The sequence below is a fragment of the Apus apus genome, chromosome 6, assembly GCF_020740795.1.
Source record: "Apus apus isolate bApuApu2 chromosome 6, bApuApu2.pri.cur, whole genome shotgun sequence".
Classification (NCBI taxonomy): domain Eukaryota; kingdom Metazoa; phylum Chordata; class Aves; order Apodiformes; family Apodidae; genus Apus; species Apus apus.
This window is the reverse complement of record NC_067287.1, coordinates 23,917,904-23,933,455: the sequence shown is the minus strand read 5'-3', so window position 1 is coordinate 23,933,455 and position 15,552 is coordinate 23,917,904. Positions and strand designations below refer to the sequence as shown.

Sequence of the window (15,552 nt, the reverse complement as noted above, 5' to 3'; positions counted from 1 at the left end):
AGAGACTTCCTCCATGAAGAAACCATTTTCAAGGCTTTTGCTGACATAGGCGACAGCAGGGCTTAATGTGCATCTTGTGAACTCTTGGGATATGAGGGGCACGCAAAACTACCTGTAGGAAAATAAGCATGCAGCTAACAAAATGTGAAGAATACAATGTTATTATAAAGTTCATTTCATCTTTTATAGTTGGATTCAAAACCAAAGTATTCCTCAGCTGAATACCTGAGTTGTCAGTGCCCCAGGGTTATAAGTGGCCCTGACCACAGTTCTGTTACCATGGCCAGCACAGGCTGGACTTGCCATGCTGCGTCCCTCACCATGGGATAAACTCTGCCAGCTCCTTGTTACAGAGGAGCCTGCAGGAAGCTCCCACTCAGTACAGGCAATCACACCTCTCACCCAGCCTTACCTTTATCTAGCAGTGCAACAAGAAGGTCTCATGAGACCATATTCCTGTTTTGACTGTAGAAATTATAGAGCCGTTTCCCTGCAAGAAAATCTTACAAAAGCTTAAAAAAACGAAGGATGAGGATCTCTGCTGTGGAGAAGGTTTGCACAGCATGCTGTGTGTGGACCATGTGATCACCAGCGTTCTTCTGTTAGCAGTGTAAATAAATAAACTTTAAAAATAAACTTTACAGAGTTTAAATGCCATTCTTACTGGGACAATAGACCAACACCTCCTGGTGCAAAAGAGGGTCAAATGAAAAATGCAGGGGATCAGGGTACTCACATTCTTTTATTCTCCACAAGCAATTTAAATATGCAGAAATCCCCCCTTTCTTTCACGCATGCAGATGTAGTTGTTAAGTTTTTATCAGCAAAGTTTCATGGAGGTAAGGTCTGGCCTCCCAAGCATCTGTCCCTTCTGTCCAGGCCATTGCATCTGGAAATCCCCTGTATCATTAAGGTGTTTTGGCAGGCACTGGAGGAGTTCTGGAGACATTCTATGTAGCATTGTGACCCACAGGGAAATCCTGAGGTGCTGCTGTGTTTTAGATTGGCCTTCTAGACAAGACCTTTACAGTTGTCACTGACACTTGTCATTGAAGTACTTATAGAGGAGCAATAATGGAGCTTAAAAGCTACCTTTACCTCCAAAGATAAGACTAACAAATTCTGTCATTCTGCACCTCTCAGAGATGCAACAAAAAAAACCCATGGTGCTTTTTCCTAATTGTAAATTTGATAACTTAACAAAAATTAATTAATGACCATCATAAACCAGATCATGTTAAGAAATCATGCAGCTCAACAGTCTCATCCAAACTTAGCTTTACAATTAAGTCCAGGTCAAATTTTAATTACTTGGAGATACATTATTTTTTATTATCATGCCACACAGAAAAATTTATAAAACTGTAGAAGATTATAAATGTGACTAACAACAGTGAAATTTTCTGTAATATTGTTAATTTTTTTTTTTTTAAGATTTTTTTAGATAGATCAAAATGGGTGATATTGAAAAATGCAAGAAGGTCTTTATTCATAAATGTTCTCAGTGCCACACAGTTGAAAAAGATGGAAAGCAGAGAGAGTACCAAATCTTTGGGGGCTATTTGACCACAAACAGGACAAGGTGCAGGGTTTTCTTTTTCAGATGCAAACAAGCACACAGGTAAAACTATCAGGTGACATGGATGAGGTACAGTGCTGGTGGGGACATTTATGAAAAAAAGCTTTTTCTTTAGAGATACAACAGAAAGCCTTACTGACGAGTTACTCTTACAATCGTCTACTTTGCATTGCTGCAGATGAACCTGAACTATAACTTCAGAAACAAAAATCCTCGGTCTCTATATTAAAAAGGTTTACCAATATTCAACACACTGGATCAGAAGGCATTTATCTTTTCCAGAACTTCGTACTATCAATGGGCAAGTTTTATTTCGAGCGCTTTCAGTTTTTGTTTGCTGGTCACCACCCTCTGCTGGCAACGTGGTGTGATGCAGTTGTTTGCTCTGACCATTTGCCTAGTAAACTATGCCTTGTCTTGTGTTTTTCATACGGACAGGCTTGAAAAGCATTCGAACACTTAAAAAAGGAAAGTAATTCTGTGAGAGTTTCATTACTTTTATTTATATTATTTGAATATTTGAAACAAGCTATTAATTACAAATATAATCCTGGGTTTTTTCTCAGGTTTAGAATTGGATTTTTTATTTTTCTGTGATTTCTAGGAAATGTTTTGTGACAATCGCTTTATACTGGGACTTCATCATACAGTACATCATCGGCATATATTAACTATTTTTCTCATTAAAAATTTAGTGAACAAATCATACAGATGTTAGTATAAGTTTGTAAAAGAAAGCCTCTTTAGACAATGGGAAGAGTCAACTATGGAGGACAGAAGAGAAACTTGAACATTTCAGTGATCTTCAGTACAGCACTAGTAGGCTTCTGTTGACAGAGACAGGTTTTAACAGGGTTGGAAGGAAACACTAAGGGTTTTCCAGCTTCTACCAAGAGTTTTCAAGAACTGGCCACTGACAGCCCTTTTTCTGATGCCCTCCAGTGGAGCACAGCCAGGATGAATTTCACGTCAATCTGCAGATGCTAATTTTCAACAAACTTATTAAGTTAAAATTGGATCTTCTGGACCCTGGAATTACAAAGATATTTACCAAACTGCAAAGTAGTTAGTAGCTGTATGTGAAATTCTGCAAAAAACCTGCAACTCTTCATGATGCTAAAAGGATTTATATTTGACTTATTAAAGTGACACAATGACTAGGTCTATCTTGCATATTTTATACTCTGCATCATTTATGCTCACATTCCTCTTGGATTCTAGGCACACTATGTTCAGGAGCATCCCATCTTGGATCTGAGAGAATTGATGTTTTCAAAAATACATTACATTGGGCCATCCTTGTATTTTACTATGTTTTTTTTGTCTTTCAGGAGTTGTCTGGAGTGAGAATACACTGGTGGAGTATTTGGAAAGCCCAAAGTAATACATTCCTGAAACAAATACTACTTTTGCTGGAATTAAAAAGCAGAATTAAAAAGCTGATCTTGTTGCATACTTGAGAAAAGCAACTTCATGAATCACTGCTGCTGCAGCTGTAATGTCAGTGAAGAGTATTTTCAATTTTTGCTAGCTCCTATGTAAAGTTTTAGGATTTTGATGTTAATTATTAATTAGGGACTGGCCTTAGAAAAATCAAATAAGGATATGTTTTAAGATACTATGTCCTAATGAACAACATTGGGAGGTTAGCATTATTTATATTATGCTATTATTTCATAAACCTTTGTTGATTGTACTATAGAAATACTGTCCCTTTCTAAAAGGAGACATGAGAGCCCAATTCTGTACCTAGTTATTCAAACACCCACTGAAACTATTATGCAGCTGTGGCTATGTAAATAAAAAGGTGCCTGTAAGAATTGGAACTGAAAGAAGTTTTTCTTTTGGAAAAAAAAAATTCCCTGCATTACCATCTGTGAAGAAAAGTACCATATGCAGTAGATAACAAAACATGACCTTACATTAAAAGGTGTGTATATATCACTATATAAAGATAATGGAGGCAGGATACCAAGAATATTAGATTATCTTCAGGGGACAAGACACCTTTCAGTAGTGAAGTTGACGTAAAAAATCTTGAGGAGATACCTGAATATCCCACGAACTTTTTGCTTAAAAAATATAACCCCACTCATTGTACTGTTAGTGCTCCTTTGTTTACTAAAAAACCCCACTGTCTACCAGTCATTTCTCAGAGTTGTGGATTTTTTTCTCCATTTGAGGTTAATATAATATGGTATCCTTAGCCTTCAACATGTAGAACGAATGAGGGCTAACTAGTTCAAGCAAATGATAGTAGTAGGTATTTTTCAGCAACAGCAGAAGTGATTAAAGTCCTCCTAAAACCTCCTCATGAATCTCTACCACCCGAATTGTGTTTTACAATTTAATTATCTGTTTACAAAAATGTAATGGATGAAAACATACTTATTCAAGCAAGGTTTCCTTATGTCATTGCAGAAGGGAACATAACTAATTTGCTGTAGTGTCTATTCCCAGGTACTCATTTTATCTGTATTGTTCCACTGCTTACCCACCAGGGTCTTTAACTGGTTGTCTTACAGTGCTCCATAGAGCTGAGCTGCTGGTTTTAAAATCCCCAGCAAGTAACTAAAGATGCCACAAGACTGAAGAAACAGTAGGTGAAGACCGCATTTATACCTAGGCTTAGGGAGACACTAAATTGTTTCAAGTGTTTACATACATAACTGCTACACAGTAACCATTTTGTTGAAAACACTAGTGTGAGCGCTCAGATCAAACCTTACCACAGTGAGAGAGTAAAAATTACGTACACAGAATTACTTCCTTGCGTGCAGATGCCAAAGGTCCTTGCTTGAGAGCTCAGGGTATGTGCCTGCCAGGCCTTGAGCAGCTTACACAATTTTTTTGTGTAAATGGAGTGTTTGTGCCAGTGTTGAAAAAAAGGAAAGGCCACTGGAAAGGCCAAGCAGCAATTAGTGGCTGCAGGCACGTGGTTGCCCTTCCAGGGCGATGGTGAAGCAAGCGCCTGCAGCTGAGGCTGGTTCCGAGGCAGCACAGGCAGCGGTGCACAGATGTGCACCACAGCCAGGATGCTGTGAGGAGTAAGGGCGGCACCACGGCTGTGTCCTCCCGAGAGCGAGGCCTCCACTGACGCTCTGACAGTCGCTGGGTGGGCTGAGGGGCTGTGCCTGCTGCTGCGCGTGAAATCCCTTTGCTTCACAGCCCCGGCAGCCTGTCAGCAGCGCACTGAGAGAAACGCTTAAAAGACGAGTATTTCAGCCGCCCATATCCTTACAGAGATATGCCTGCATTTTCATATTCCAAGCTACCTGCAGGAAAAGACCTCAGCTTCTTTAGCAGCTCGGGGACCATCCCCTATAGCGTGTCCTCCGATGTCCCCCCCTCGCCGCCTGCCCCCTCGTCCCGGGTGCTGCAGACGGGCTGCGCCAGCAGGCCAGGGGCGGCTGGCCACGGGGCAGCTGCCGGGACCAGCCCTTTCCCCTTCGCCGCCACGGCGAGGGGCCAGGCCAGCTCCCGGCCCCACGCGGTGCGGGCTGCTGGTGCGGGCGGCGCCCCCCGCCCCCTCCCCGCCCCGCTGCCGAGCGGGCGCCGCCGCGGTTCCCAAGGGAGAGCCGTCCTTCTGCGGCAGCCGCCCTGCGATGCAGGGAAAGCCGGGAAAGCAGGATGAAACCCCGCCAAGCAGGATGAGACCCCGCCGCCGGGCTGGGGCAGAAACGGAGGTGCGCTGCCACGGCGGCCCGGGGCTGGCGGCAGCGGGAGAGCTGCTGCCCACCTTGCAACAACGCAGGCACCGGGAGCGGGAGGTGAAATCCTTTGTCTGTCGCCTCCTAAGCAGTCTCCGGGCTGCGGGAGGCACAGCACCTGCACGGTGCCCCTCGTTACCCCCGACTGCTGTGGGAGACGCAGCAGCCCTTAGGGCACTGCGTGCCATAAGGTACCCATCGGCACTACCGACACGCGTCCCGAAATCTCTCCCTCTCCTTGCAGGCTCTGCTCGGAGCCCCGCCCCGGGAGGGGCAGCTGCAGGGACAGGGTCCACGGCAAGTCGAAATCTCGTTTGCTTTAAGATTTGCCCGTGTGCTTTTCCAGCCATCCGAACTCCCATTCATGAATTTCTGAAGCCGCCTTCATTCAGTCTTTGGTGAGCGCATGAAAGACATTTTTCACGTGTTAAGACCCATGACTCCGGTGTTTTTTTCAATCGCTTATGCGTAGGCATCGATTTAGCAATGAAACGTGCTCCACGTGCGCATAAAAATAACCCCAGCCCGTCTGCCTCGGTGGATGCGGTCGGAACGTCCGCCAGCCGCTGCAGCAGGAGCGAACACACAAGAGGGTGCCCGGCCCCGAGGGAAACGGCGTTCGGGCAGAAAGCCCCGGGCGGCTTGCGGGCGGCGGGCAGGAGCCCGCTCTCTGCCTCTGACACAGTCACGGGCGTGAGACGCCGCACACGCGGTGGGGTCCCCGCACGGGAGAGACTGCAGGCGTCTCAACTCGGGGGTTCAAGAAACGGAATGCACTTGATCTTTCTGGAAGGGCCTCGTTTTTCCGCTTGTCTTCTGAAGTACTAAAGTAACGCAAATAATGCCGTAAACTAAACATCTTTAAGGGGCGCGCTTGCGTTACCTCCCCCCGCCTCTCCTGCAGACGGCGGGCGGGAGCCGCGGCCGCCTTTGCCCCTTCCTTGCACACGCATCACAGACAAAAGGACCTTCCCTCTCACCCCACCGCGGTGTTCCTCCGTGAGGCGCCCGCCAGCTCCCTGGCGCAGATCCCCGCTGCTCGGGGCCCTCCCGCTGCGGTACAGTGGGCGCCCAGCTCCGCACGACCCCCCCACCCCCGCAGAGGCTGCCGGTGGGGCCTCCCCCGCAGCACGGCTTGGCAGGCCTCCCACCTCCCGCCTGCCCCCCCGCTCGGCTCACGCGTCCTCCCCCCGCCCTCTCCTCCCTCCTCAGTGGTCCGCCGGCTGGGTTACGCAGCAGCCGCCGCCAGCGCTGACAGCATTTGGCAGGAGGGGTTTGCCCGAGCGCTCCCGGAGCATCTCCAGAGGCGCGGCGGCAGCGCCTGCCCGACTCACCGGGGCAGCTGGCCCAGAACCGGGGGGCTGGAACCTGAACCAGAGAAGGGCTGAGAGCCGGGGAGCAGAAAAATACCTAGAATAATACTAATACTAATACTAATAATAGTAATAAAGAGTGGTGGCCAGAAAAAGGAGGTCGCGGGGGAAGCAGGGGACGAAGGCGCATCCTCGAGGAGGCGCCCGGGCCGGGGGCAGAGGAGGCCCCTCGCCGGGGCTGCCGGCGCCCCCCGCGCCCCGAGGCAGCCGTCGGGACGAGGGCAGCATGTGGCACCGGCGGGGCATGGCCGCCGCGGGGGCTCCGGCGGCATAAGCCGCCCCTGCCGCCCGCACCATGGCGGCCGCCGCCGACGCCGGCCTCGACGTGGCGGCGGTGGAAAGTTTCCTCGAGAGGCACCCGGAGCTGGTGGAGAAGTGGCTGAAGAGGAAGAACTCGCTTCCTAAAGCCCCTGTCCCCCCCGTCGCCGGCCCGTCGGAGGAGCGGCAGAACAGCGGCAGCCCCGGCGGCGGCTGGGGCAGCGCGGGCAGCCCCGGCGGGGGTCTGCAGCGCCGAGCCTCCCAGAAGGAGCTGCGGAAGAGCTTCGCCCGCTCCAAGGCCATCCACGTCAACCTCACCTACGACGAGCATGTGCATGGCCGGGCGCAGGAGCCGCTGAGCAGCGTGCGGCGGCGGGCGCTGCTGCGGAAGGCCAGCTCCTTGCCCCCTACCACCGCCCACATCCTCAGCGCCCTTCTGGAGTCCCGCGTCAGCCTGCCCCAGTACCCCCCCACCGCCCTGGACTACAAGCGCTACCTCAAGGAGCACAACGAGCGGCAGTTCTTCCTGGAGCTGGTCAAGGACATCTCTAACGACCTGGACCTCACCAGCCTCAGCTACAAGATCCTTATCTTCGTCTGCCTCATGGTGGACGCTGACCGGGGCTCCCTCTTCCTCGTGGAAGGGGCAGCCGCCGGCAAGAAGACCCTGGTCTCCAAGTTCTTCGACGTGCACGCCGGCACCCCGCTGCTGCCCTGCGGCTCCACCGAGAACAGCAACGAGGTGCAGGTGCCCTGGGGTAAGGGCATCATCGGCTACGTGGCGGAGCACGGAGAGACGGTCAACATCCCCGACGCCTACCAGGTAGGAGCCGGGCAGGCTCCCGGCACACCGCTGCCCCCGGCTCCCCCCCGGACCGCGGCGACGGAGAAGCCCCGCCGCCGCCTGGCCCTGCCGGTCCCCGGGATGGCCCTGCCCGGGCGGCTGCGCTGTCAGTCCCGGGGCGCCGGGGGTTGAGCCCAGCGGCTGCGGGTGTGCTCCGGAAACTTTTGGCCGGGCAGGAGGGGACTCCCATGAGGCAGGAGAGAAAACCTGTCCTGGGTGGCGGACGGCGCTGAAGCGGCCGTAAAATCGGTTTAGTAGCGCTGGTGGATTTCGCAGGAGCGGTAGGCGGCTTCTTGCGTTTTCAAAACATACTTTGGAATCGGCTGAAGAAAAGTTTAAAACAATGCTTGTGAGAGTTCTAATGATAATATTCTTAAATCTCTGCCTCATTTCATGTTACCTGCCTGCCCGCTGCTGAAATAATCTCATTGCTTTCGAAAGAGCATGTATTTTCACCTTTGCGTATGCCCACTCAGCCCACAGGGCATGTGTTTTCAAACCTGTTCCTAGGAGTGATGCAACCAGTCCTGTTACTCTCCTTCAAGGACTTTCCCCACCTTTTACTTTCCTAGAGGCTTCAGTGTGATTTGTGAAAATATAGTCCTGGTTTCAAGGCAAAAATTCTCTTTGACTTCAGCAGGGACTAACATGCCTTCGCCTGCGTGTTAATGCAAAACGGTGCATTCAGTTCACTAGCTTGAAATGTACCTCTCTGCCACTAAGTCCTAGGGGATATTTCTAGAGTTTATTGACGTGAGACACTGTCAGGAATTTGAGCTTCTTGGGGAAATCAAGAACCACAGAGTGACAGATTTTCTATATTAGGGTCTCAGAAAACTTTAGAAAGGTGGGAGATGCAGGTCTTTAAGAATTTTAGTAGTAACTAGTGTCCAGTGTCTAACTTTGCTCTGCAGTAATAACAAAATAATAAACATTAAAAATCTGATTATGCTTTATAGCAAACCATACTAGGAGGAAACTTGGAAAAAGAAGACTTGGTTATTTTTGTTTGAAATACAGAAGAGCCAGGGTACATGTATTTTGGTGAATATTTGTCAAGCAGTGAAAAATACTAAGCACCTCACAGGTTGATACTGACAGAGATTCCCAACCCAAGAGTTCAAAGGAAAAGAACAGAGCTTGGTAAAAATGCTGTAATATTCAGAATAAAACGAATGAACGTTGGATCATCTTTGAAAAAATATAAGCATGTTTCTTCCTTTGTTTTTCCTTTTCTCTATTACACACTTTGTCTTACCGTCTGATTTCTTTTATTACTTTCACTTCTGTAACTGTACTCTTCCCAAAATACCTGCTGTTCGTGGTCAAGCAGAAGATGTTCTCAAGTAGCTGAACAGATAAAGGATATCTGATTTTGTCTGGGAAAGAGCTTGTTCTCTTCTTTTAACTCTGGATAGGTCCAGCCACCTTTTTTGGGGAGATGAGAATGTCACTAGAAAGACAGGGTGTTTTCTAGTCTTATGAAACTGTATTATTTTTTCTTCAGTGTTTGTTCACTTTGTGTTCACTTCCTTATGAAAAAGCCCAGCTAAACAGTTGGTCTGTTTCTTTCACAGAGAAAAGGAAAAACCATCCAGTTGCAATTTCTGGTACTATTTAAATTATTCTTTTGTATGGCTCCTATTCAAAATCAATTAAAATATTATAAATAATACAAATAGTTGTGTATTAAGCTATAAGTACATTAATTGCAACAGAAAGGAAAGTTATTAGCCAAGTTCATCCTGTAATTATATGAAATGCATTTTCCTGCTTTCAGTAGAGTTAGTTCTGATTAACTGTAGTGCAAAATAAACTTTAGACCTTGCAATTTTGAAAGAAAGTTTTGCATTATAATAAAATGGAGGATCTGCTTTCTGTTATCTTTCTGAGTTAGTACATTTAATCTTCTCTTATCTGGCACCGTATATATCCATTGTGTGTCATTAAAAGGAGACCTTTCTAATGTAATTGTATAAAGAACCCTATAGAAGCCCATAAGCCGATATGTGTGCATAAAGACAGGACAGCTGTTCCATTTTGCATCATTGTAGTGCTCACAATGCATCACTTTAAAAATTTATACATATGATGATATGCTTTTTGTCTGCATTGCCACTAATAATGGAATTGTTTAATCAATTGTCAGTTTGAAAAAAAAGCAGCACTGGGAAACTTTGTCAGGCTGACAGATGGAGTTCAAGAAAAAGGGGCAACAGCACAGCACCATTTTGTCTACTGAAGAGAGTGTCTATATTAATGCTTCCCGTTTGATAGAAGAAGGCCTTATATTAGGTTAGAGGAATTGCTCTAGGTTAACTTAAAGATTTTTTGCTTGTTTCTGAAATTAACAAACTTGTTTAAAAAGGGGTAAAGGTATTTCCATATACTTTGTTATTTAGTTCACAGTATTGGGAAATTTGTTTTATTATCATCCAACCATATTTATTTTCTCAGAGTCTGATCAAGCACTAGCTGAAATTCTACCAGCAAGTACAAATCGAGCTGTCACTTTGTATTGCCAGCTACTACTGGCATTAATGGGACCTCAGTGTTATTAACACTACATTAAAGTCCTGTCATTTCCTGTCACATGCGTCACACAGGCAGTCTCCTGTGCCCTTACACAGACTGACTGGTTTAGAATATACTTGTAAATTATTTCCAGTTTTCTGAAGCTAAAAATTGAAATCAAATAATAGGGTAGGGCTTTTCTGTGATCCAAGTGATTATTACTGTTGTTGAGTCTTTCAAAACCTGTTCATGTAAAAAATCCTCCTTAATTCAATAAGCATACTTAGATACAAGGTTTGGAATTAATACTATGTATCAAGGACTGTATAATAATAATTTAATTTAATACTAAGCAGTACCTATATACCATCTCATGGTAATTTGATTTATGAAGTTCAGTAGTGACTGAGCATCAGAGAATTGGACAAATAGTTTATAGAAAGGTTTAGGTGAATGTTATATGACTGATTTAAAAGTTGCATGATTTCATTAATTATATTAAAAGTTTTATTAATTACATTGCTAAGTCACACGATGAAAGTGAATTTATAATTGTAACAATTTGTAAAATACATGACCCAATCAGTAAGAGTTAGCACTGCAGAGGATTTTAGAACAAGAAAGGAGACAGAGACTTTCTTTGCATTTTGGAGACAGTTTAAAACTCTTTCTCCTGGAAGTAATCCTGTTGACTTGTAAATTATACTGCTGGTCAGTTTAAGTTTTAACATAAGGCCTGGCATCTTCTCCTGTGTTAACTTTGGGAAGCATTTCTGACTCCTTATTCTTATAAGACACTATGTCTGGAGCATGTGTTGGAAGAAACCAATCACACTGGCAAGGAAATTCGGAACCTAAATGTCCATTGAAGCTCCTTTTAACAGAGGATAGATTTAGCTTTTGCACTTACATATGGACTATTAAGCATATTGTAAGTACACAGGCAGAGAAGCCATTAAATCTTCATCTGCAGTTCTTACGAGTTATTTAAAAAATTAAGTTTTTTTCCTATGGATTTTTTCATGTCATTCCTTCTTCTGACAGGTCTTCTTTGATGTTTAACTGAAATTACTTATCCATTTCAATTTTGTTCCATCCTCTAGAGCAGTATTTAATAAAAATTTTGAATCAGAAGTAATGTTTGGTTATTCTTATACCTTCAGCTGTGCGAAAGTTGAGAGATACTTTAATAACAACCCAAGTCCTTCTAACTAGTGAAGAAAGATGTTACTCATTAGAACAGTAAGTATTAATCAGAAAGTTGTGAAAAATATATTATGCCATTTACCACTGTCAGCTGAACAAAATCTCTGTATTTTATGTTAAATTCAGAATTTAAAAAGTAGCTTTGAAAGACAAAAAAAAAAATTACTTACCAGATTGATGTTTTAATAAAGTGGGCAACAAAGAGAGGAGAAATATTAAATGGTATCGTGTTAAGACATGGGTTTTGTAAGCTGGAGAAAATTCCATAAAAGGTGATCAGAAATTATTTTTTCAATACAGCTCATGTCTTTAAAAAGAAAATGTAACCGCATTACTGGAACTGAAATCAAGCAAAACAAGAGAAATCAAGCTCCTTTGTTCTATACTCCACTATTACCTCTTTCAAGTTTAGGTCAGGTGTAATGCAGCTAATGCACACACAGCTTTACACTAAATTTTAAACATCCTTGAACACCTATGTACAGGCACCAATTTTGTCTTTGTCGTGTTCTCCAGATGAGCTCTGAGCAGTCATTCTCTCCTGCTGTGCCAGGACTGCACTACAAAGTTACTGCCAGGGGTGTGGGCCTTTCAGACTGTGAGCACGCAGCTGGGACGGGCTGGTGGTGTAGAAGCTCATGAACCAGGAGGAGCCACATTTCATCACACATGGTCACAGTTTGTTAGCATCAATGTTAACAGTATGCCTCTTTCAATTTTAAAGAGCAGTTAAAGCATTAAAACCCTGGCTCCTGAGGGGTTCAGTTCTGCAAATGGGAAACCCTCCAGGTGCTGTTTTATTCAGCAGCCCTTGAGCAGCAGGCACCAACAGTCATATTAGTTTCAGTGCTGACTCTTAACAAGGACAGAGGTTGCTCTTTAGAGAGCAGTGAGCATGAAACCTGGTAAGCAGAATAAACAATATTTTTTTTTTAATTCCATGTAATAAAGAAAAAACAAATTAAAACCGTTTTTGCTGTGCATTAAACATGACGAGGAAGTACCACAGGGAACGGAAGACATAATTGCAACAGTAAAGAACTAAACTGTTCTAACAAACTTTCTACAAAAGGATGCTCCAGCCCATCATGAAAAATTTAGGAAAACTTGCAGTTGTAAGTATAAGGCAGTAAACTGGTGAAAGGATATTGTAATTATCCCCGAAACTTCTGCCCAGCAAAGGCAAACCCATCCTTTGTGTCACAGTGGTGCTGGCCTGGAAGAGAGGGATCTCCCCATAGAAGGCAGAATCCTCCTGCATCTCCACAGCTGAGAGCCCTCAGGGCAGTGGCTGAGGAGGTGTCTTCGCTTCCTGTCACCTCCTTCTCTCCCTGAGTCTTTTCAGGGAGTGACTTTTGACTGGCATGTAAAATGTCCTAAGGCTTTCATGGGTCACACCACTGTAATTCTCGCCTTGGACATGTCTACCAGGGGCAGGAAGAGCTCCAAAGCCACCTGAGAGCTCAGATATAAAGTTTTGTGTCCCCATGCTGCTGCTCAGGTGAATCACCAGGACAGATAGGCCTGCACAACACAATGTACATTGCTGAGGGCAGCCCGCAGGTATCATAAGGGAACATAGCTTCCTCTCCATGCTAGTGTGGGGTGGGCAAGGTTACCTCAGCAACCAGATGGAGCAGTGGCCAGTTCTCCAGGGTTGCCCAGGCTTACTTCATGGATGCATAACACCTGTTTGCTGCCTCAGCTCTGTCTGCCCTGGCTGCCTTATGGGTTTGAATGGACAGCAGGTGGGCTGGTGGGCTGGCACAGGTTGCCCAGATGGGGCTTGTTTGGTGCAAGTTCTGGGCCGAAGTCTGTACTCCACATGTGTAATGAGTTTTCTCACTGGGGCTGTTGGGTAATTATCAGCCATCTTGCCGGGCTTGCACGCTTAAAATCAATGTTGAAGGTAGCTGTGCTGTCTTGTTTTGGTGCTGGTGTGAGGGGGTGCTCAGGGTGGCTGTAGGCTCTCAGGCAAACACAAGCCTGGAGGAGTTCAGGGTGTTAATAGGTCAGTAATGTGAGTGTTGTGGGGTTTTTTTATTATTAAAAAAATTATCTAGCTGTCTCACTTTTTCAGTTGCTTTACAGAGCAAGTACTCAGTGCCCTGGTGCCTTTGGTCTCTCAAAAGGAGTGGCTGCAAGGCCTGGCTCCCCTGCTTGCCCTCCTCAGCAGGCCCCTGGGCCGCTGGTCACGCTGCGCTTGAGCCCAGAAAGCCTTTTGGAGGGCTGGGTGGTTTTCCCGCCTCCCTGTGAGGCCATCTTTTGTTAAGCTGACAGACTTTTACTGGCTTGTTGCTCAGCCAGCACATCTATCTGAAGAAGACAGGCAGTTTAAAGTGTTTTTTTCCTCAAATACTTGTAAAATTTCCCTGTGGAACAGGGGTGAGGCTAGTGCCTTTGTGGCCTATAATTTTCCTGTGAGAAGGAAGTAAGTATATTTGATTAGAGCTGGTCAGTGACTGTGAGGAAGAACTGCAGGATTCAGCCTTTCAAATTTTAGTTGAAATCTTGTTACAAGCACAAGATTGAGTAAAGCTGTAGTTTTGTTTGGTAAGTGATTTTTCTGTTTTGTTTAATTGGTTTTCAGTTTTTCAAAATGTTATAGAATCTGAATGTTTCGTTTTGTTTGGTTTCTTTTACAGTTTTATGTTCTTATAATTTGGTTATAGACTAACAAAGCTAATAAGCATGCATCCATAATTTTGCAAGTTAACTTGTTTGCTTTTGTAAGTATGAAACAACTTGATGGCTCAGCAGAGCTGTGTGTTAACAGGGTAACAGCAACTGTGTGCAGTCTGAGCTTAATGTCTCTACAGTGCACATTTAAAATTATTGTGGCTTAATAATGCTTCTGCTTTGTTACAATAAGATATTTTCAATTTATTATTCAATCTTATTACACTGCTTCTGTAGCACTTGAAACCACATGTTGCTCACTTGTGTAATTGCCTGTGGGTGCTAAGCTTAAACCCACACACACTTGTGTTGAAACACCCAGGAGTACTGTTGGTTTCTTCGCTCCAAGGAGCATCCCTGTGTGTACATAGAATTAATATAAACAATCATGAGTATTTAGGAGATCAGTGCTAGAACCTGGCTAAAAGTGAGGTTGAAACAAGATGGGAACATGGATATGGTTGTGGTTGGTTCCCAGCAGAGTGTCAGCCCTTGGTGCAGAAGGCCAGAGAGAGCCACTGTAATGCAGCAACCAGTAGTGAGATTGGTCACTAAATATTTACAGTTAGCAGAAAAATAGCTTTCTTTGTAAACTTTTTTTAATACTAGTACAAGCAGAGCATAAGCTCACATAAGCAGCCATACCTAAGACTACACCTTGATTTACTGTTGTGCCATTGGTGATCTAACTGGAGTTTGTTTTGAAGGAAGAAAACAAAAAACTTTCATGATGAGTCTGAGTAATATTGTCCTACAGAGGAGTCTTTTCTGATCCCTGCTCTTGAGCAGGTAGGATCATGAAGCATGAAATGCACTTATGCTTATTAGCTTGGCAGTTGTGTCTGAAAACTTGCTAGTACTTATCACAGAATGTTAGGGGTTGGAAGGAACATCGAAAGATCACCTAATCCAACCCCCCTGCCAGGCAGGGTCACCTAGACACATCACACGGCAAAGGAGACTCCCCAACCTCTCTGGGCAGCCTGTTGCAGTGCTGTGTCACTCTCACAGTAAAGAAGTTTTTTTCTGATGTTTATGTGGACCCTCCTATGTTCCAGTTTGCACCCATTGCTCCTTGTCCTATCACTGGACATCACTGAAAAAAGCCTGGCTCTGTCCTCCTGACACTTGCCCTTAACATATTTGTAAACATTGATAAGGTTGCCCCTCAGTCTCCTCTTCTCCAAGCTCAAGAGACCCAGCTCCCTCAGCCTTTCCTCATAAGGGAGATGTTCCACTCCCTTCATCTCTGTGGCTCTGTGCTGGACTCTTTCAAGCAGTTCCCTGTCCTTCTTGAACTGAGGGGTCCAGAACTGGACACAATATTCCACATAATGCACCCCAGGATGCCATTGGCCTTCTTGGCTACAGGGGCACACTGCTGGCTCA

The 15,552-nt window shown here is 45.2% G+C and overlaps 1 protein-coding gene and 1 pseudogene across 1 annotated transcript in view; both read left to right on the top strand.

The window, feature by feature from the left end:
• Window positions 1-1,454: 1,454 nt before the first annotated feature.
• LOC127386186 (cytochrome c, somatic-like) lies at window positions 1,455-3,403 on the top strand (annotated as a pseudogene).
• A 3,554-nt stretch (window positions 3,404-6,957) lies between these two features.
• PDE11A (phosphodiesterase 11A) overlaps window positions 6,958-15,552 on the top strand; it is a 126,647-nt gene continuing 118,052 nt past the window's right edge. Inside the window, exon 1 of the mRNA XM_051622801.1 lies at window positions 6,958-7,743. Within this exon, the coding sequence (XP_051478761.1) occupies window positions 6,958-7,743 (786 nt within the window). The remainder of the gene's footprint in view (window positions 7,744-15,552) is intronic.